We start from the raw sequence: 22787 nt of genomic DNA on the forward strand, positions 1-22787 counted from the left end.
TACTGCAATGTGAGCAAACAGGTCCTTGGCTTTAAAAACCATTTGAAGAAAGATTGGATGTCTGATCGCACATGGAATTTGATCAGCTGTAGGAAGGAGATTAAGGCAAAATTAAATACGAGTAAAACAAGACAGCAGAAAACTCGAATGCAAGCTGATTATGCAGCTACTGACTCTCAAATAAAGAGGAGTGTGAGGAATGATAAGCTGTGGGTAACCGGGCGTGAATCGCGCTTCGGTAGCTCAGTTGGTAGAGCACTTGCCCGCGAAAGGCAAAGGTCCCGAGTTCGAGTCTTGGTCGGGCACACAGTTTTAATCTGCCAGGAAGTTTCATATCAGTGCACACTCCGCTGCAGAGTGAAAATCTCATTCTGCATGATAAGAGAAAGTGGATGAATGAGCAAGCTCTGAGAGCAGAGACAGCCGCAGCAAGGGGCGATGCAAAAGAACTGTACCGCATCACTAGACTGTTGTCTAAAAAAGGTTTCAACAAGAACAGATCTGTGAAAAGCAAGGAGGGTTGACTGTTGACGACAGAAGCAGACCAACTTAAAAGATGGAGAGAACATTTTTCTGAAGTTTTAAACAGAGAGCAACCTAAAGAGAGGGATAGGCAATGGAAGTTTCCAGATGCCAGTGACAGAATCAATGTAAACACACCAACTAAGACTGAAATTAAAATAGCTCTCAGACAGATAAAGAATGGGAAGGCTCCAGGGACAGGTAATATTGGACCTGAGGTGATAAAAACAGACATTGACACCACTGTAAATCTACTGCATCCATTGTTTGAGAAGATATGGTCAGAAGAGAAAATACCAAAGGACTGGAAAGAAGGGCTGATAATTAAGTTGCCAAAGAAAGGGGATACTACCAATTGTAATAACTGGTGAGGCATCACCTCCTATCTGTACCAAGTAAAGTACTATGTAGATTGATGCAAAATTGTATCAAGGACTCAGTTGAGGCATGACTGAGAAAAGAGCAAGCTGGGTTTAGAGAGCCCAGAAGTTGTGTCGATCTTATCCGCACACTGCGTATAATACTTGAGCAGAGTGCAGAATGGCAGAACACACCCTACCCTACACTTATTGATTTTGAAAAGGCATTTGACTCTCTTAATAGAAGAGTTGTGAGGCATAACTTGGAAGAATTGGAATACCATCAAAGACAATAAATATTATTAAAGCCATGTATGATGGATATGAATGTAGGGTGCCACGCAATGGGAAACTTACTGAATGTATCCAAACAAATGTTGGGGTGAGGTAGGGATGCATTCTGTCACCTACCTTGTTCTTGTTGGTACTGGACAGCATAATGAAAAGAGTTGCTGATGTTAGGAGAAGAGGTATTCAGTGGGGAATGCAAGACAGGTTTGAAACCTTAACTTTGCTGATGATATCTGTCTGCTCTCGTAAAAATTGCGTGACATGGAAGAAAAGCTGGAAAGACTGAAAGAGGAAGCAGAAATTGCAGGACTTAAAATAAATGTTCAGAAAACTAAGGAAATGAGAATGCAATCTGAAAAAGAAGTGAAGCCAACAGTGTATGGAAAGGAATTGAAATAAGTAGACTCCTTTGTATATCTAGGGAGTACCATCTGTAAAGATGGAGAGGCTGAGGAGGATGTAAAGAGTCGGATACAGAAGGCAAATGGAGCCTTTGTACAACTGTACCATGTCTGGCGTAATAAGAACATCTCGAGATGAACCAAGCTGCGCTTGTTCAATAACAACGTAAGGTCAGTCCTCCTGTAAAGTTGTGAAACATGGAAGGTAACAAACATGATTGTAGACCAGCTGCAAGTCTTCACTTTGGCAAATTATAAATGTGAGGTGGCCAGATGTTATATCAAATGACGAATTGTGGGAGACGACAAACCAGCGACCAACCCGTGAACAAATAAAGGAAAGAAAATCGAGGTGGATTGGTCAAACAATATGCAAACAAGAAGGAGCTGTAAAAAAGGCAACACTGGATTGGAAACCACAAGGAACACGTAGATATGGCTGCCCAAAAAAGACATGGAAAATAATGGTGGAAGAAAAAGCTCTGAAAACTGGTACAACACTGAGTGAAGTGAAATGTTTGGCTGCCAACAGAACCAGATGGAAAGTCTTTACTGCTGCCCTATGATCCAAGAGGAACAACAGTAAATAAGTCAAGTCAAGTAAGTCATATAGTGGAGATGCTGAGTCGCAGATAGGCACAACAAAAGGATGTGACTTTCACAATTAAAGCTTTTGGCCACTCGCATTAATCAACAATAGACACACACACACACACACACACACACACACACACACACACACACACACACACACACACACACACACGGCTGCAGTCTCAGGCAACCACTGATTTCAGGTTTCATTTGCCTGAGACTCTGCAGTTGTGTGTGTGTGTGTGTGTGTGTGTGTGTGTGTGCAGTTGATGAAGGCCAATAACCGAAAGCTTTAATTGTGAAAATCAAGTCCTTTTGTTGTGCCTATCTGCGACTCAGCATCTCCTCTATGACTTACTTGACTTGACTTTTTTCCTGTTGTTCCTCTTGGAACATAGGGCAGCAGTAAAGACCTTCCATTTGGTTCTGTAGCAACTTTCCTTCTCATAATATTGATGCATTCCATCCTGGATTTTCCATTGTTTGATGAACAAAAATCTAAATGACAAGATTGGTATTTGCATTGGATGGAGACACATGAGGGGAAATGCTCACATGAGGGGAAATGCTGACATAACCAGTACTCAGCGCTGCCAACAGAAACTGCAATGTTCAGCTTCACCACGCAATTTTGACACTACTACTGCTATGTCATTGGCATTGGTAAAAAAAATGGGAATTCGATATGAAGTGTTCCGGACACATTCGATATGTGACGAGACCGAAAGACAGTCTCATCGGACACCTTTTATTGTGCCACTTACATGCAGTTACCAATGTTAGCAAAGTGGTTATCACCAATCATGAACGTGCATCATTTTCCTTTAATTCTTGCTCTAAGGGCGAAGTAGGATGCCAGCTTGTTGATGTACAGAATATCTAATAGTAAATGAGTACTTAAATGTGCAGCTTTAAAACCAACAGTACATTTACAATGTGCAGCCAATATTTTTCTAGGCCGGTACGTCAATATTTTTTCTGTCACTATATCGATAACATTTTTCAATATGTCAAATATTTTAAATATCGATATTTCAGATTCCCGATATTTTTTAAAAATATCAACAGTCCTGGTAATAAGTATGAATAGTTTCATCTACCTATGTGATAGACTGGGAGTTGTCCTGTGATATGTTTACTTTTTAGAGAGTCATCTGCTTTTAAATAAACAATCAGACTCTTGGTCCTTCATCAACAATTAACTAGAATGTGTAAAGTTGTCGTTAATGGCTAACTACACATAATTCACAAAATTTATTTGCACATGTTAATGTTCAGGTACACCAACAATATTCTTAGTATTATGTATAAATATGAAAAGAAATAATGATGATTTCTCCAGAGAATCAATTGAAAACAATAATAGCGAGAAAAAATGAACAGAAGCATATGTTGGGTTGATAACTCATTTCATAAACTAAAAAGGCAGCTGGCGTATTAACACATGTACAAGAATTTGAAATTTCTTTAAATGTCTGTGTAGTGTCAGACATGAATCAGAAATACATAATGAGAATACTGACATTCCAGAAGTAATACCCTATTGAATATACACAATTGAAGGTATGAAGAAAGAACAGGTGCCTAGAGAAGAATGTTATCAACACCAAGCTGAAGCAAAATTAAGCTACGAAAAATACAAGATGTTGGAGCAAAAGTAATATGAAAAGATTTTGTAAAATTATCTATGGAATGTCCGCAGAGAACAACTATTCCTCAAAACTGGACTGATGGTGTAATTATTTCACTTCATAAGAATGGAGTCAGGTAAAGTATAAAAAATTGTAGCCTTATTTGCCTCCCCTCTGTAATGTATTGGATGTTAACTAATATTATCACCTTAAAAAAGAAAAAAAGAAAAAGAAGAAACTTTACATTTTAATTACGCATAGAGTTAAAGAACATGAAAGGGAAGCATTAGTGTAGAAGTGAGTGGGAAAGGGTTATAGTAAATCCACAATGTTATCCATCTATACACTGAGCAAACCTAGCATAAATTCATTCATTCTGTAGCGTAGTAGTTGCTCATTTGTTTTGTTTTGACGAGAGCTGGCTGTTCGTTTGGTAAGCTAGTCAGTCAAGCAGCAGCTCTCACCTGATTCACATTTACAGAGTGTTTTTCTTCTTCTGCATTTTCCTCACAGTCCATTTATTAAATTTCATGTGTGTTTTTCTGTTTAAGTGGCTCAATCCTGCATTTTCGTCAGGGTAAATTTACTCGGTCTGTAGCACAATAGCTGCTCACTCAACAGCCAGTTACATAGCTCATTAATGCATCAGCATGCATTAGTGACACATCAGAAAGGTAGCAAGTTGCATATCTAGAATACTGTTTGGATTTATAGTTTACGTCCTCAGTTAGTCTTGTTAGTCTTGGCTATGGTCAGTCACCTTCAGGCTGCTGCCTCAGGGCTTGGCAGTGGCAGGTGGTAACACGTGCACATCACTATAGGTGTAGGGCCAGTGCAGAGACTGGCTGCCTGTCCTCGCCCATTCACCCTGTGAGTGGACAAGCTGCCGCTCCTTCAGCATTGGGCAAGCTGGCATGCAGGGAGAGGGTTTTACTAGTTAATGTGAGCTCAAACATTAGGCACATAATGCATAATGGAGCGCCTTGGCAGATAGCATTCAGGGCTAGAAAGAAAGCCAATGTGTGCTTGGTATGTCTGCTGGGGGGCCTCACCTGAGATGTGGAAGTGTCCTTGCCTGTGGCTATCGAGTGTGCAGGATGCAGTTTTACGCAAGTTGTGGCTCACATTGGCACCAACAATGCCTGTCGCATGGGTTGTGAGGCCATCCTCAGTTCATACAAGCAGCTGGCAGAGGTGGTGAAGACTGCCGGCCTCGTACATGGCGTGCAAGCAGAGTTCTCAATATGCATCATTGTTCCCTGAGTTGATTCAGGTCTCTTGGCTTGGTGCCAAGTCGACGGTCTCAACCAAAGGCTTCTTCAACTCTGTGACGGTCTTGACTGCACATTTCTACACCTATGTTATCGTGTGAGGATTTGTAGGACTCCCCTTGACAGGTCACAAATGCATTACACAATGGAAGCAACTACTCGAATAGCAGAGTATTTGTGGAGTGCACATGAGGGCTTTTTAGGCTACACGGTAGTTTGAGGTGCTCTGATGAACACTTGCCAGCTGATACGTAGCAAGGAAAGTCAGACCGCATCCAGAGTAAAGACACTTTGACTGTCAAAATTTTATATCAGTAAGCTGTCAAGTATTTGTAATTAAGTTCCTAAATTTACTGTCATCCAGGAATGTTCCCATGCTCAAATTATTCTTGGGACCAAGAGCTAGCTGAAACCGAAGTAGAAAGTTCTTAGATATTTAGCAGGTCGTTGAATGCATATCAGAAAGACAAATTAGAGGCCCTAGGAGGGGATGTTTACTGCAGCTGACAAAAATATTGTCCATTTTGAAGTCGAAGTTGAGTGTGACAATGAACTTACCTGATCACATATAACATGAAACCAAGTAAAATGTTGGACATTTTTACTGACCACCCAATTGCGCTGTGATAGTTCTAGAGTCATTCAAAGATAGTCTACAGTCAGTAGTGCATAAATACACAAATTGTCGAATGCTAGTTGGAGGCAACTTCAACATACCAAGCATAGACTGAGATGTCTATGGATTCACTGCAGGGGATGCAGACAGACAGTTGCGCGAAATACTGTTGAATATGTTTTATGAAAACTGTCTTGAGCAGCTAGCTCAGCTGCCCACATGCAATGGAAATATCTTAGACTTTGTAGCCACATATAGGCTGGACCTTATTGACAGCATCAGTACAAAAACAGAGATTATCAATCATGATGTCATTACAGCAACTATGGTTACGAAAGTTAATAAATCAGTCACGAAGGGTAGTAGAGTGTTTCTGCTAGATAGAGCAGATAGGCTGTTGCTGGCATCTCATTTAGACAGTGAGCTGACATCCCTCAGTTCCAATACGATGGGTGCAGAGGAATTATGGGCAAAGTTGAAGCAGATTGTAAATTGTGGTTGCACAGTTATGTGCCTTGTAAGTGGATAAAGAATGGACAAGATGCACCATGGTTTAATAACGAACTTTGTAAGATGCTGTTGCACCCGTAGTTCAAAAGAGAACACACAAATAACAACAAGTAAACATTAGTACAGCTTCGTGCATCTATGAAAAGATCTATGTGTGAAGCATACAACTACCACTGTCATACCTTAGTAAAAGATCTGGCACAGAACCTGAAAAAATTCTGATCATATGTAAAATTGCAAAGCGGGTCTAAGGCTCCCATTCAATCCCTTGTTAACCAGTCTGGTGCAGTAGTTGTAGATAGCAAAATGAAAGCTGAAGTTTTAAATTTCATGTTAAATAAATCGTCCATGCAGGAGAATGGTGCAAACATACTGTCATTTGACATCGGGCAGACTCCCATATGGATGACATAGTAATAAGAATCCCTGGTGCAGAGAAACAACTAAAAGATTTGAAAGCTAATAAATCACCAGGTCTGGTTGGGAATCCCAATTCAGTTTTACAAAGAGTACTCTACAGCATTGGCCCCTTACATATCTTGCATTTACTGTTAATCTCTCACTCAGCACAAATTTCCAAGTGACCGGATAAAAGTGCAGGTGACTCCTGTATACTAGAAAGGTACAGGAACAGGCCTGCAAAATTACAGGCCAATATCACCAACTTGTTTGCTGCAGAATCCTTGAACATATTCTCAGTTTGAATATAATAAACTTTCTTGAGACTGAGAACCTTATGTCCACAAATCAGTATGGTTTTAGAAAGCATCACTCGTGTGAAACTCTTTACGTGATATACTGTGAACTATGGATGAAGGGCAACAGGCAGATTCCATATTTCTGGATTTCCAGAAAGCATTTAACATGGTGCCCCATTCCAGGCTGTTAACAAAGGTACGAGCATGTGGAGTAGGTTCACAGATATGTGAGTGGCTTGAAGACTCCTTAAGTAATAGAACCCAGTTTCTTGTCCTCGATGGCAAGTGTTCATCAGAGACGGGGGTACCATCAGAGTGCACCAGGGAAGTGTGATAGGTCTGCTGTTGTTCTTTATATACATAAATAATTTTGTAGACAGGATGGGCAGCAATCTGCTGTTGTTTACTGATGGTGCTGTGGTGTACAGTGCAGTGCCAAAGTTCAGTGACTGTGGCAGAAAAAGTTTCTAGTTGGTATGATGAATGGCAACTAACTCCAAATGTGGAAAATGGCTTATGGTGCCTTGGCTGTAGAGACCTCTAGTGGTTATCGAGGTGCATGCCGTCTGGCATGGATTCAAAACCCGTGGCACTTTGTACCAGAACTACCACCAACATACTTTGTGCTTACGGACTGAGAAGATAAGATATGAGAAATCAGATCTCATGCAGAGGCATATAGACAATTGTTTTTTTCCTCGCTCTGCTTCTGGGTGGAACAGGGGAGGTACGTGGTTCCCTCCACCATGCACCGTACATGGTGGCTTGCAGAGTAGCTGTGTAGATATAGATGCGGATGAAGGAGGAAATTTGATAAGGGAATTGAAGTTCAAGGACAAGAAACATACACCCTGGAGTTTGCTGATGACATTGTACTTCTGTGAGGGACTGCATAAGAACAGAAAGATGAGTTGCACTGTTGGATATTGTCTTGAAAAGTGGTTACAAGATGAACAACAACAACAAAAAGTAGATGGAGGGTTATGGAAGGTAGGCATTTTAAATCAGACAATGCTGAGGGAATTAGATTAAGAAATTAGGTGCAAAAAGTAGTAAGTGAGTTTTGCTTTTTGCACAGAAAAGTAACTGATGATGACCAAAGTAGAGAGGATATAAAACACAGACTGTCTATAACAAGAAGAGAATTTCTGAACAGAAAAAAACCGTTAAATCTTTTTTTTTTTTTTTTTTTTTTTTTTTTTTTTAAATTTGAGGTGAGGTCTTATGGGACCAAACTGCTGAGGTCATCAGTCCCTAAGCTTACACACTACTTAATCTAACTTACACTAAGGACAACAACAGACCCATGCCTGAGGGAGGACTCGAACCTCCAACAGGGGGAAGCCACATGGACCGTGACAAGGTGCCTTGACCGCTCGGCTACCCCGCGTGGCTGTTAACATCAAATTTCAGTTCAAGTGTTAAGATGTCATTTCTGGAGATATTTGCCTGGAGCATAGCCTTGGACAAAAGTGAAATATACAGGGTGGCGCAGATGGATCGGGTGGTTTTAAAATACTTGTCAAACTGTCAATTGTAAAGGTATTGGATTGAAATAAAGTGCAAAACGTGTAGTTACAATGGAAGTTTATTAACAAAAAAATAGTAATGTTAGTTTTTAAAAATTACATCCATCAAATGCCCTCCTTCTCGAGCGACGCATTCTTGGAGTCGGTCCTTAACGTTCCGCATTGCCCGCTCAAGCACATCACCAGGAATTGATGTGATTTCGGTGTGAATTGCTGCCTTCAACTCCTGAATGGTCCGGGGTTTGTTCATGTAGACCCTTGCTTTTAAATAGCCCCATAAGAAAAAGTCACATACCGTGAGGTCCGGCGAGCAAGGGGGCCAATGGACATCTCCATTACGGGAAATCAAACGGCCAGGGAACAGAGCGCGTACAGCTTGCATTGATATCCTAGCGGTATGTGCAGTTGCCCCGTCTTGTTGGAACCACGTATTGCCCATGTCGTAATTGTTCTCTTCAAGTTGTGGGAGAAGAAAATCTTCAATCATGTTCACATAATGCTGCGAATTAACAGTAACCGCCTGCTCCCTTTCATTTTCAAAAAAGTAAGGACCAATTATCCCTACCTTAGAAACCCCACACCAAACCGTCACTTTGTCACTATGGAGAGGCCGTTGGTGTAGATCTCTTGGGTTAGTGTCGGCCCAGTAACGGCAATTTTGCTTGTTTACGTATCCGTTAATGTGAAAGTGAGCCTCGTCAGACATCATGATAATCAGGTTTACATCTTCCAATAACTCCAACATCTGTTGGCTAAACTGAAGCCTTTGAAGATGGTCTGTTGGGAGAATCTTCTGTACCAACAGGATTTTATAGGGGTGGAATTTCAGTTCTTCGTTAAGAATCCTTTGAAGGCTCCGACGCGACATTCCAAGAGCTTGAGCACGACGTCTCGTTGATTGACGTGGGCTCGCAGTGACATCGCGTCTCACACGCTCCACGTTCTCAGGCGTTGTTATTGTTGGCGGTCTAGGCGTCCATTTTGGAGCACATGAACCAGTAGTGCGGAAATTATGCACCCAACTCAATATCGTATCTCGCTTAGGAACACTACCGCGAGGTGGGATGTTGAAACGCCGGCGAAAGGCACGCGTCACAGCAACAATTGACTCGTTATTGCGTATGAACTCTTCCACTGCGAAAACACGATGCTCAACGGACCACGTAGCCATCGCGACTGACTGCCAGCCTGCAACTGAAACTTCCCGTCCCCCCCCACCACAGGACGAAGTCGCCGAACACCTGGCTCCCCCCCTCCAGACGTACAGTCCACTTCAAAACCACCCGATCCATCTGCGCCACCCTGTAGATGAAAAAAAGTGTGAATGAGAAGAGAATAAAGCTATAAAGCTTACCAAATGGGGCATTACTGAAGAATCCCAAAGTTTAGATGGGTAGTAGAAATTTACAGTAGGACTTGATTAACAGGAGGAATCGGATTCTGGTTGAGAGGACATTTTGTACTGGCAATGGAGGGGGGGGGGGAGAGTTAGAGAGAGAGAGAGAGAGAGAGAGAGAGAGAGAGAGAGTGTGTGTGTGTGTGTGTGTGTGTGTGTGTGTGTGTGTGTGCGCGCGCGCGCGCGCGCGCGCATGTGTATGGGGGTGGGCAGGGGGGGGGGGGGGGGCGGAGAACAAGGCCTGATTACTGTAAGTAGGTTCAAATCGATGTAGGCATGTATAAAGAGGTTTGCAAGGGACAGATTAGCACGGAGAGCTGTATCAAACCAGACTGAAGACCACAACAACTCAAACAAGCCATCTAAGGCCATGCAAGGAACACCCTTTATCATGATCTTGGGAAATCAGGACTGAAAGATGAGTCCGGAAAAAGAATGTCCATATCATTAAAACTGTTCTCTGCTGACCAAGAGGAAATTCTTAAACGTAAGTGTATAAGCGAAAGATCAAAAAGAAAATGGCACAAACCGATAATTATGTCATAGGGTCAATTGATCAGTTTCTATATTTATGATAGTTCAGCAAAAGTATAAGGGGAGATAAAAAAAAGTTTTGGTTCGAAGGCCATATTGCTCAGAATTGGTATGCCAATTAGGCAAAATTGCCGTGAACATTTAGGCAAATCACCTCATCAATGCACCAAGTTGAAGAAAACCATTTGGAATAACACAATGTCCTGCTCCGTAGAGAAATCTGTAACTGCCTGCTGCATGTCCTCGTCTGACAGAAATCATTGAGCCTTCAAGACCTTTTTTGAGGAACCAAAGGCATGATAATTGCACTGGGAAAAATTAGGACTACAGGGCTGTGCTCAAGTGTCTCCCACTTGAGTTGGCATATCTTCTGCATTATGACATTAAAGGTATGGGACGTGTGTTACCATGAAGCAGCAGTACTCTTTGGTGCACCATTCCACAATGGTGGTTTTGACAGACTTGCTGCCCTCTTCATAATATCAACACAGTGGATGTTTCCATATTTGCGGCAAACAGCTGAGAAAGATACAAATGTCGCACTAATCCCTTGCCTACATGTTGGTGCTTATATACCAACATTGGGGTTGCACTAGATTACATAAACACGGCAACAAGGCCTTAAAATAGAAACTTTTTTTATCACCCCTTACAATAAACAGAAGAGCAAAGAAAATGACATTCTAATGAAGGATCAGTAGATGACACTACAAAATTTTGGAAAACAACATGGACACATTTAGAAAGATATCAAAAACTGTAGATGAGGCCTTTATCTTATAGTGGGTGTGAAATGGCTTATAATAACATCAATATCAACTGGACAATGTAATAATACTGATACCACATCAGTCAAAATTCTTAGGTACCTATTCTACACAAGCAATCATTTGAAAACGAAACTAATGATGAAATAAAGAAGATTGTTTGAAAAAGGCTCTAGAATATCTTTCAACCAGTTTTTCTGCTTTTTTTTGTCTTTCTACAGCACTCCATTAGTGTATACTGTTATAACCCATGTATGTTCAAAGCTGACTGAGAAAGTGGCAAAATATCTGTATCAAAATTGTGAAATGGCTGGGTGGGTTCCACTCTAGTAGTGCTCCAAGTACGAAAGAAATGCTCAGTTGCACTATATCACAAAAACCATATTAAACTGCATGTTTCACTGTTAAGTGGCTCAGTGCAACAAAAATGATGTTACCATTTCTGACTCTGTGATGCATGGACATTTAAAATGAAAACCATTGAAAAATGAATGACTGTACAGTAAGCAATGGATGCTGGAAACTACTACAAGAGAATGGAAAACAAAGCAGAAGGTTTTGGAATACACTGGGAACCAAGATATAATTATGACTGGAGTGAAAACGAAATGAAAGCTGATGGGAAAAGTAGTTTGCAAATGGATGGTAAAGAGATCAAGAAAGTTCTTTGCTGGATCTGAAAGGCCAAGACAACCAACTAATGCAAAGTTGGTAAACGACATCGAAATCATGCAGGAACAACACTGATGATTAAGCCAAAGAGATGCACTTTACCCAACAGCGGACAACAAATGATCATTGTTGTTGGTTTTGTTGTTGTTGTTCTTGTTGATGACGATGATTATCTATTAAATGTTACAGAGCTGTTAAAATGCCCATTTCAGCATCATTTTAAGACAAGATCAGTGTAAAAGTAAAATTAAAAAGGAAGGAAGTTTAGGGTTTAATGTTCTTTTGGCATCGAGGTCATTAGAGATGGAGCACAATCTCAGAATTTTTCAAGGATGGAGAAGAAACTCAGCATATCCTTTCAAAGGAACTATCCCCACATTTGCCTGGAGTGATTTAGGAAAGTCACAGAAAATATAATCCGGACGGTTGGACACAAATGTGAACCGTGGTCCTTCCCAGTACGAGTCCAGTTAGCTAACCACTGTATCATTTCACTCAGTCGGTAAAAGTAGTAGGTCATACCTTCAGAATATGATTTTAATTTAAGGGATTCAAAATCTACACTGAAACTGTAACAGCTATTCAAGAATTAGGAGTGTCTTGCTGGACAACACAAATCACAAATAACTGCTTCTATTTATTGTTCTAAGAAAAGGTACGCGATTATAATTTTTACCTTATTGCTATCATTTATCCGAACCATATTTTCTCCACATCTTTCCCACAAAAGCAGGCAACTAAATAATAATTTCTGTTTTTTTGAGTTTGAAATTTAAGTGATTCTGAAAAGACACAGAATGTCTTCCTCTTGGCTTCTTAACTCATGCACACAAGCAAGAAAAATAGTAATGATATTTGCAATACTCAAATATTTTAGCAGATTACAAAAAATTTATCTTGCAACTATTCTGCATTAAACTTTCAGCCAATTCACTGTCTCCAGTTCAATGCATTTATGGCTTATCTGACTGAATAGAAAGGCTTCTATGGTAAGGGAAATATGCAACATGAGTACATCCTTAATGGCACGTGGGAATGTAGAGCTGTGATCTTTCTGTGAGGTGCGTATTCTATTACAGTTCCTCACTTTTTTTTCGGTTTGTTGTGCTACAATGGCAGGAAGTCTGACACCGATAAATAGAAACTCTCCCTCTCAACACTACCTTCCTAAGGTGAAGGGACTGAAACTGTGAGATAGAAACATTATGAGCACAAGGAGAGAGGCGATTTTCTGGTAATGGGTCATTCCATGTCAAACCAACCCAGAAAAAGACCTTTTTCAACTGTACACTCATGTTAATTATTGTTGTTGTTGTTGTTGTGGTCTTCAGTCCTGAGACTGGTTTGATGCAGCTCTCCATGCTACTTTATCCTGTGCAAACTTCTTCATCTCCCAGTACCTACTGCAACCTACATCCTTCTGAATCTGCTTAGTGTATGCATCTCTTGGTCTCCCCCTACGATTTTTACCCTCCACGCTGCCCTCCAATACTAAATTGGTGATCCCTTGATGCCTCAGAACATGTCCTACCAACCGATCCCTTCTTCTGGTCAAGTTGTGCCACAAACTCCTCTTCTCCCCAATCCTATTCAGTACCTCCTCATTAGTTATGTGATCTACCCATCTAATCTTCAGCATTCTTCTGTAGCACCACATTTCGAAAGCTTCTATTCTCTTCTTGTCCAAACTATTTATCGTCCATGTTTCACTTCCATACATGGCTACACTCCATACAAATACTTTCAGAAACGACTTCCTGACACTTAAATCTATACTCGATGTTAACAAATTTCTCTTCTTCAGAAACGCTTTCCTTGCCATTGCCAGTCTACATTTTATATCCTCTCTACTTCGACCATCATCAGTTATTTTGCTCCCCAAATAGCAAAACTCCTTTACTACTTTAAGTGTCTCATTTCCTAATCTAATACCTTCAACATCACCCGACTTAATTCGACTACATTCCATTATCCTCGTTTTGTTTTTGTTGATGTTCATCTTATACCCTCCTTTCAAGACACTGTCCATTCCGTTCAACTGCTCTTCCAAGTCCTTTGCTGTCTCTGACAGAATTACAATGTCATCGGCGAACCTCAAAGTTTTTATTTCTTCTCCATGGATTTTAATACCTACTCCGAATTTTTCTTTTGTTTCCTTTACTGCTTGCTCAATATACAGATTGAATAACATCGGAGAGAGGCTACAACCCTGTCTTACTCCCTTCCCAACCACTGCTTCCCTTTCATGCCCCTCGACTCTTATAACTGCCATCTGGTTTCTGTACAAATTGTAAATAGCCTTTCGCTCCCTGTATTTTACCCCTGCCACCTTTAGAATTTGAAAGAGAGTATTCCAGTCAACATTGTCAAAAGCTTTCTCTAAGTCTACAAATGCTAGAAACGTAGGTTTGCCTTTCCTTAATCTTTCTTCTAAGATAAGTCGTAAGGTCAGTATTGCCTCACGTGTTCCATTATTTCTACGGAATCCAAACTGATATTCCCCGAGGTCGGCTTCTACTAGTTTTTCCATTCGTCTGTAAAGAATTCGTGTTAGTATTTTGCAGCTGTGGCTTATTAAACTGATTGTCCGGTAATTCTCACATCTGTCAACACCTGCTTTCTTTGGAATTGGAATTATTATATTCTTCTTGAAGTCTGAGGGTATTTCGCCTGTTTCATACATCTTGCTTACCAGATGGTAGAGTTTCGTCAGGGCTGGCTCTCCCAAAGCCGTCAGTAGTTCCAATGGAATGTTGTCTACTCCGGGGGCCTTGTTTTGACTCAGGTCTTTCAGTGCTCTGTCAAATTCTTCACGCAGTATCGTATCTCCCATTTCATCTTCATCTACATCCTCTTCCATTTCCATAATATTGTCCTCAAGTACATCGCCCTTGTATAGACCCTCTATATACTCCTTCCACCTTTCTGCTTTCCCTTCTTTGCTTAGAACTGGGTTTCCATCTGAGCTCTTGATGTTCATACAAGTGGTTCTCTTATCTCCAAAGGTCTCTTTAATTTTCCTGTAGGCAGTATCTATCTTACCCCTACTGAGATAAGCCTCTACATCCTTACATTTGTCCTCTAGCCATCCCTGCTTAGCCATTTTGCACTTCCTGTCGATCTCATTTTTGAGACGTTTGTATTCCTTTTTGCCTGCTTCATTTACTGCATTTTTATATTTTCTCCTTTCATCAATTAAATTCAATATTTCTTCTGTTACCCAAGGATTTCTACTAGCCCTCGTCTTTTTACCTACTTGATCCTCTGCTGCCTTCACTACTTCATCCCTCAAAGCTACCCATTCTTCTTCTACTGTATTTCTTTCCCCCATTCCCGTCAATTGTTCCCTTATGCTCTCCCTGAAACTCTGTACAACCTCTGGTTCTTTCAGTTTATCCAGGTCCCATCTCCTTAAATTCCCACCTTTTTGCAGTTTCTTCAGTTTTAATCTACAGGTCATAACCAATAGATTGTGGTCAGAGTCCACATCTGCCCCTGGAAATGTCTTACAATTTAAAACCTGGTTCCTAAATCTCTGTCTTACCATTATATAATCTATCTGATACCTTTTAGTATCTCCAGGGTTCTTCCATGTATACAACCTTCTATCATGATTCTTAAACCAAGTATTAGCTATGATTAAGTTGTGCTCTGTGCAAAATTCTACCAGGCGGCTTCCTCTTTCATTTCTTAGCCCCAATCCATATTCACCTACTACGTTTCCTTCTCTCCCTTTCCCTACACTCGAATTCCAGTCACCCATCACTATTAAATTTTCGTCTCCCTTCACTATCTGAATAATTTCTTTTATTTCATCATACATTTCTTCAATTTCTTCGTCATCTGCAGAGCTAGTTGGCATATAAACTTGTACTACTGTAGTAGGTGTGGGCTTCGTATCTATCTTGGCCACAATAATGCGTTCACTAAGCTGTTTGTAGTAGCTTACCCGCGTTCCTATTTTCCTATTCATTATTAAACCTACTCCTGCATTACCCCTATTTGACTTTGTGTTTATAACCCTGTAGTCACCTGACCAGAAGTCTTGTTCCTCCTTCCACCGAACTTCACTAATTCCCACTATATCTAACTTTAACCTATCCATTTCCCTTTTCAAATTTTCTAACCTACCTGCCCGATTAAGGGACCTGACATTCCACGCTCCGATCCGTAGAACGCCAGTTTTCTTTCTCCTGATAACGACATCCTCATGAGTAGTCCCCGCCCGGAGATCCGAATGGGGGACTATTTTACCTCCGGAATATTTTACCCAAGAGGACGCCATCATCATTTAATCTGTTAATTATTGACATTTTTGTGAAAATAAACATGAACACTGTTGAGATAAGGATTCAAGTAAAAAGTCCACAGTAAAACTAACCAATAACAGGCTCTGTTAAACATTTTAAGTTTTAACAGGCTTCATTCGTTTGGTACACATCACTTTTAAGTAAAGTATAAGTTCTTCCAGTAGGAGTCATGGGATTTACTTTCACCAGAACTACCATTACTGACACCCATTGAATATCAGCACTTTCTGGATATGAGAAGGATGTATATAGCCCAGCTAGGTAGAGAAAAGTTATTTTTACTTCATCAAGTACTTCATTTTTCTGTAATACGTATCTGAGCCCCTAGTTTGCTTAATAGACACTGGTGATGGAGCCTGATAGAGCTGCTAATTTTGGTTTATCAGGAAATTTCAACACATCCTTTTCGCAAACTTTTGAATCTAAAGAAAAATTTTTCACCAATGTTTTTGATCTAGTCTTCAGAATGAATGCATGATATTGATGAGTTCCTTTGGTAGTTGGTACTCGTTCAAAGTGATTTTTCAAGAAACATTTTGATTCAGCACAGTCTTCTCGAGCTGCATATGCTATGATAACATGGGTAATGTTTTCTACAGCCCATTCAAAAAGTTGCACTGGGGTCTGCATTTGGTTTTCATAGGGTCTTTGCATATTGGCATCAGCCGGCAGTCTCTTTAAAGATCCCCAACACTGTCACAAGCCCCTTTGCCATGTGCTGTGGCAAAAGAAGTGCCACTCTGCTTCCACTTTAAAATCTTCCTCATGAAAACAAAAGTTTAAGAAGTTCTTTTTGGTTTTGTACTGGGCAGCAGAATCATCTGAAAAAGTGTGTGTGTGTGTGTGTGTGTGTGTGTGTGTGTGTGTGTGTGTGTGTGTGTGTGTGTAGGTTTTGAACTTTGGCTGTCAGAAAAGTTATGAGATTTTTTTTTTTAAGTACGTACAGCAACTGCGTTGTGCTCTAGTGAATCAGAAACAATTACATAACTAAGACATTCAACTTTGTTTACCTCTTTGAATTGCATAACAAATGCAATGGCAGTTGTGTCATGATGGACGAAAGAGGGCAACTTGCTGCAGAATAAATCAATAAATTCTTCCGAATGTTTCTCCAAAGCCTCTTGATTACAGCGAACAACTGAAACCCAATGGTGGGATTGTACTTTTTCGACTGAATTTTCAGCAAAGGATTCTTCCAAAATTTTTACCCATCTCAGTTCCGTATGGACAGTAAGCACATTTCACCACATTGCAGTCAATAGACAATGGCTAAAACACACTTTTCTTGTAATTTTGGATTTTACCTTTTGTTACAGCTTTCAATTTAGCATTTTATATCATTAGTTTCAGGTTTTGTTGTGCCACTTTGACCAGCTTACATACAATGTTTAGGTCTCAATTCAGCAAATTTGTGGAAATCTACTATTTTGCTGGAAATCTGGTCTTTAAAATTTTTGTATGCTTATTTAAGTCTTTGAAATCTTTGATTTACTTCCATCTGATTCAGTAACTGTCATAGTCTTCAACAAATGGCACTGTCCTACTAACAACATCATCTTTATATAATGAATATACAATTCCAATTGTCTCTATTGGCAAGCTTATACCTGGTTTTAAATATGGACCATCAAAAAGGCCTTTTTCTTTAAGAATTCTTTCTGACTGCCTGGCCATGTTGTTCCGTGCATTAAAGCCACTCATTACCTTTCTAATGCTCCAGTTATCTGGCAAACATGTTAGAAGCATTAGCCTTTTCATCCAATTCGTACAACTGGAAGACTTATTTTTCAATTTTTTACAACTCCACATTTCTCAAAATCACTATAGCTTTCTGACGACAAACTTTTGGCAAAAGCAGGACAAATTTTATGTTTCATGGTTGTAGAAATTTTTCTTACTTTTAATGTGCAATAATTCTTGTATTTCATTTTTCTCTTAGCAATGGGAGACTAGCCCAAGTGTTCAAGAGATACATTAAATGACTGAACAAACTGTGAAGTGGTTATAAATTCTGTATCACTGTGCAATAATGTTTCTGAGTGAGAATTATTATGTCCAACATTTATGTCATTTAGGCACTGTGTATTTTTTAATTTCCTTCCTACATTAATCACAGACTTTTGAAACCCTACTATTTGTGGATACAATACAGTCATCCATAATGTTACATTTCTGAGCTTCCCACTGTTTTTAACACATGATTTGTTTCCAGCAAACGATTGCAACATTGTATTCTCAATGTGTCTCTTTTCATCCCAAGGAACAATGTGCCACTTTCCATCTTGAGTGGAGAAAAAAAACACACTCATACATACTTAAAGCAGAACACTTGTTCAAAATTAGCCAGTAACTTTAACTTTACATTTTCATGATTGATTTTAAGTCACTTTATAGCTTCCAATAACACCTTGTGGGTTCAACGGAGGTGCCCAATCCCACCCGTCGGCTTTGACTCATGACGTAAGGGTGTTGTGGTGTGTGATGTCACGAAGGCATGGAGTTTAGTTTATGAGTGTGTTGTGTTTGTATATGTTATTTTGTTGCGGTCGGTGGTGTGTTTATGGTTCACATGTTATGTTGTGTATTGGGTTCATTTTGGTGTTGGCGCTTGATTTGTTCAGGTGTGGTTTGTAACTGATCTTCAACAGAAATTGTTTTCAGGGAGTTAAGAATTAAGTTTTTGTTGTGTCTACGTTATTGCAGTGCTGTTTGCTGTATGTCGCTTTATGAGTCGGTTAATTTAATTTGTGGCTGCTTTTGTTAGGTATGGAAATGACAGATATATAGTTCTCGTTTGTGGGCGGAAATGCGGGACAATATGATGTCCCTGATAACATTCTTACAATTATTCTGGATGTTGGCGGAAGTGGTGAAGTGCAGCTTGTGTCGGCAGAACATGCGGTTGGCCAGAGTTCTGGCCTCTCTGACCAGGAACTGCTACATGTGGCGGTGCCATAGGGACAACCTATGGTGCTCCATAAGACATGGTATCTGGTTCGAGAGGTCTAGGTTGGACATGCGAGAGATAGTGTTGATGATGTATTAATTTTGATATAAATCCTCCCATAGTTATTGTGCACATGAGACTGGTGTTAGTGAGAGGATGGTTTATGACTGGTTTTCGTTCTGTAGGGAAGTTTGTTCTGAATATATTAAGTACAGGGGTAAGTGGGGTGGGTCTGGGGTGGTTGTGGAGGTTGACGGGTCGCAGTTAGGAAGAGGACATATGAGAGGGTTAAGTTTCCGGTTCGTTTATGGGTGTGGGAGGCAGATGTATCTGGGGGTGGTTTTTCAGAGTGTGTTTTTAGGGTTTTGGAGGGGTGCACAAAAAGGGAATAAGTGGGATTAATTGAGGAGTTTATAGAGGAGGGCAGCACTTTAGTTTCCAATGCTTTTTCATCTTATAGGGGGTAGAGCCAGAGGAGGTATGATCATTTAGTTGTTAACCATAGTTTAGAATTCAAGAATTATGAGACTGGAGCATATCCAAATATGACAGAGGGGTTTTGGGGGGGGGGGGGGGGTTAAGTCAGTTATTGGGAGGGTGAAAGAGGCACTCTTTGGACCTTCAGTCTCATTTAGATGAGTATTGTTGGCAGAAGAGAATCCCTGGGGATTATTGCATTTTTCGCGTATTTTTTTTTTTTTTTAAAAAAAAGGGCTATTAGTAAAATGCATAGGCCGAAGGGTTGATTGGAGGGTGTGGGTGGTGGTTGTTTTATGATTATGTTGTGGAGGATCTGTTTTGTTGCAGTTGGTTTTTGAGTTGTTGTCTGTGATTGGCCTTTGTTTATTTTTTATTTGTTGATGAATCTTTGATTTTTTTGGGTATGTAGTCGTATTCTTGGTAGTATTTTTCGTGTGTTATAATGGTTGGTGGGGTATTTCTGTGTTGTTTGGTTGGTGGTTGATGTTTTGGTACTGGCACTTGGGACTGATTTAGATATCTTTGGAGAAATACTTGATTTAATTCTTTTGATCGTTAGGTTTTTTTTTTTTTTTTTTTGTTTTTTTTTTATGGGAAGTGTATGATTTCAATATGTTCTGGTAGCTATGTGTGTTGTAATATCTTGAGCTGCATTGGTGAAGTGAAGTTACCGATTCCATTGCATCGTCGTCGCTGTGTTTTGGTATCGTGAGCTGCTGTTGACTTAACAGAAACACAGGTGTACCTAACGTCAACAACAGTCTTGTACGTTTTACACAGGCAGAACACATACTGAAAACTGAAAGTTACTCTTACCTGGCCCATGCTGAAGGTATGTTGATACGTTCCAAAAATATCGTACTTTAGCACGGAACCATCATCCTGCACGCAAAGAAGATCTTCTGTTGATGACCACCCCATTGCTACAATGGGGCCACTGTTCCACATGATTGAAGATATAAGTTTTCCAGCAGCAGTATAAATTGATATTATGGGTTTAGTGCTTCCTTGTACTTTGACAATTTTTTTTCTGTCTCTGACAACTGCAACAGGGCCACCGTAAGGCGCAGCTGCCAGCAGTACATTATCTAAATTTATTTCATGATGCCAGTCCATTGAATAAATTTCAAATTTTCTGCGAACAAAATAAAATATAGATTGACATAACGAATAATTGTCGTTTGTAAAAAAGGAAGCAAACTGCACAAAACAGACCACGACACCTGTAATATTTATCCCGTCCCAAAGGACACCAATCCGCCGTCAACATTGCAGACATGGCTTGGCAGGTACGTATATATACATACACACAAACAAACACACCCACTGCCGATTGACGTACAGCTGTGAAGTGTCAACAAGCATTGGGTTATGAGTTGCAAAGATGTTCTTGAACGCAAAGTGCGTTGCGCGGCAGAGGGTCAATAACAGTGTCAATACCAGTGAGCTCTAGAGGTGGCATAAAATAACGTAACTGATAGAAATAACCGGTTACTGAGAAGTAATGGTTACTGCGATAACTGCTCATCTGATACTGACAGATATTTCAATAACTGCCAACAGTGCCTCGCGCTATCTGTTGACTGAATATCGTACTACGCTTTCGCATCAACTCATCGGAGATCTGGCTACCAAGGAGGGCAATTGACCATTTGGAAGCCGTTCTATAGGTCATGGGAATGACTGTGAGACTGCTCGCCATCTGTTGATAAGAACTGTGTACTATTTTGTTCGCCTTCGTTACTTTTAGCACAAACAATTAAATGAAGTTAATGTCAGACCGGTGGCTGATAGGAGCTGCAGTATAGGTATTAACAAGTACGGTCGTTCCCTTGAGCCACAGCCTTATATGTCAATTTAGCTTGGACGGGTAGTACAAAGAGAGTTACCATAAGGAATTCGAGTGACTATGGAAATAACTGTGAGAGATCTGTATTTTTCTCTGCCAGTTATCTTTATTGGCTCACAGTTCTCGTTCTCTGGCAGTTATCGGACTACCGCTACAGGTAACCTGGAAGCTGCTAATGGAATGACTGTGTGTCTGTGTTCCTGGCTCGGTGATATTTCCATCGAGGATAGTTACTGGAGCGAACAGATATTTTCGTACTGCTTCGGAAATAGCCGCTGGCCATTGCGAATGACAAATAACTTGCCAAAAAGCATAACATAAACCATTTGAATATAATAATTATTATCCTCATCATTTGTTGGGAGATTGTCAAAATATATGAATATATTACAGTAACTGCTAATATTTACAGAATTGATACACTGTCAGAATAAAACATAGTTATCCACTTTTAATAAATTTGTCATACACAGCATACCTGATCTTGACTGTTGGGACAAAGTGCTGTCAAAACTGAAATATAGCAGAATTTTTACATAAGTTGGTCTAACAGTCATTGTTAAGGTATTCATCTATAGAGTAGGATAAGGGATGAATGGAAACGTCCGATTCCACCTGTATATGGGGTTTATTTGAGCCTTGGTGTTGGATGTGTGAAGTCTTTGGCGACAGTGTTTGTAATTCCAAACGTAAGATTTTGAAGTTTTTTTCAATGAATTACAAAGTTTTTTTCTTTATATGTTTGGCGTTTTCGTTAGGTATTATTGGCTTGTTGTTAGTAGTGTGGTAAGACGTTTAATGTGTGGGTGGGTGTGTGTATGGGGTATGGGGGAGGGGGTGGTTTGGGCTGGTCGATCTAGTTTGCAGCAGTGGAATTTGCTGGTGGTAAGCAACCTTCTTTTTTTTCTAGTTGTGATGTTTTGTGTATTTATGGAGTATTGAATGTGTTTTAATTCATGTAGGGATGTTTGATTTGTGGATTTTGGAGGTTGTGGTTTTGGTTTTATTTTTCGCAGTTGTAGGTGTTGGTTTTTTAGCATTAATAGTTGTGGTGGACTTTATAGGTCACCGGAAATGACCGATTCCCATTTTGTAGTTGTTGGTGTTTTGGTATCGTCATCTGTGGTTGACCTATATAGGCCAAGGGAAATGTCCGATTCCAATTTTCGTACTTTTAGTCGTAGGTATGAGTGTTTTGGTATCGTCACCTACGTTTGACCTATATAGTTCAAGGGAAGTGTCCAATCCCTGCAGATTTTGTTGGCGTACCGGAATGTTGTAATTTTTTTTTCTTTTTGTTCATCATTTTGTGTTTTGAGACCGTGGTGTGTTTTTTTACTATTATATTTAGCTCGTCCTCACCCTAAAGCCCCAACTTCCCGTGGTTGTCCCATTACTTTGATTGTATTT

The 22787-nt window shown here is 40.1% G+C and overlaps 1 protein-coding gene across 2 annotated transcripts in view; it reads right to left on the minus strand.

Annotated features, from left to right (window-relative positions):
* Positions 1 to 20995, minus strand: part of LOC126195009 (vacuolar protein sorting-associated protein 16 homolog) — a 231027-nt gene extending 210032 nt beyond the window's left edge. The window contains exons 1-2 of one of the 2 annotated variants that reach the window (XM_049933435.1): positions 20752 to 20995; positions 20345 to 20663 (exon numbers count right to left, since the gene is read on the minus strand). In XM_049933435.1, the coding sequence (XP_049789392.1) occupies positions 20345 to 20663; positions 20752 to 20807 (375 nt within the window). In that variant the 5' untranslated portion in view covers positions 20808 to 20995. The remainder of the gene's footprint in view (positions 1 to 20344; positions 20664 to 20751) is intronic. The other variant, XM_049933434.1, reaches the window with a different exon arrangement.
* Positions 20996 to 22787: the final 1792 nt, after the last annotated feature.

This window comes from Schistocerca nitens, chromosome 7 (assembly GCF_023898315.1).
Source record: "Schistocerca nitens isolate TAMUIC-IGC-003100 chromosome 7, iqSchNite1.1, whole genome shotgun sequence".
NCBI lineage: Eukaryota > Metazoa > Arthropoda > Insecta > Orthoptera > Acrididae > Schistocerca > Schistocerca nitens.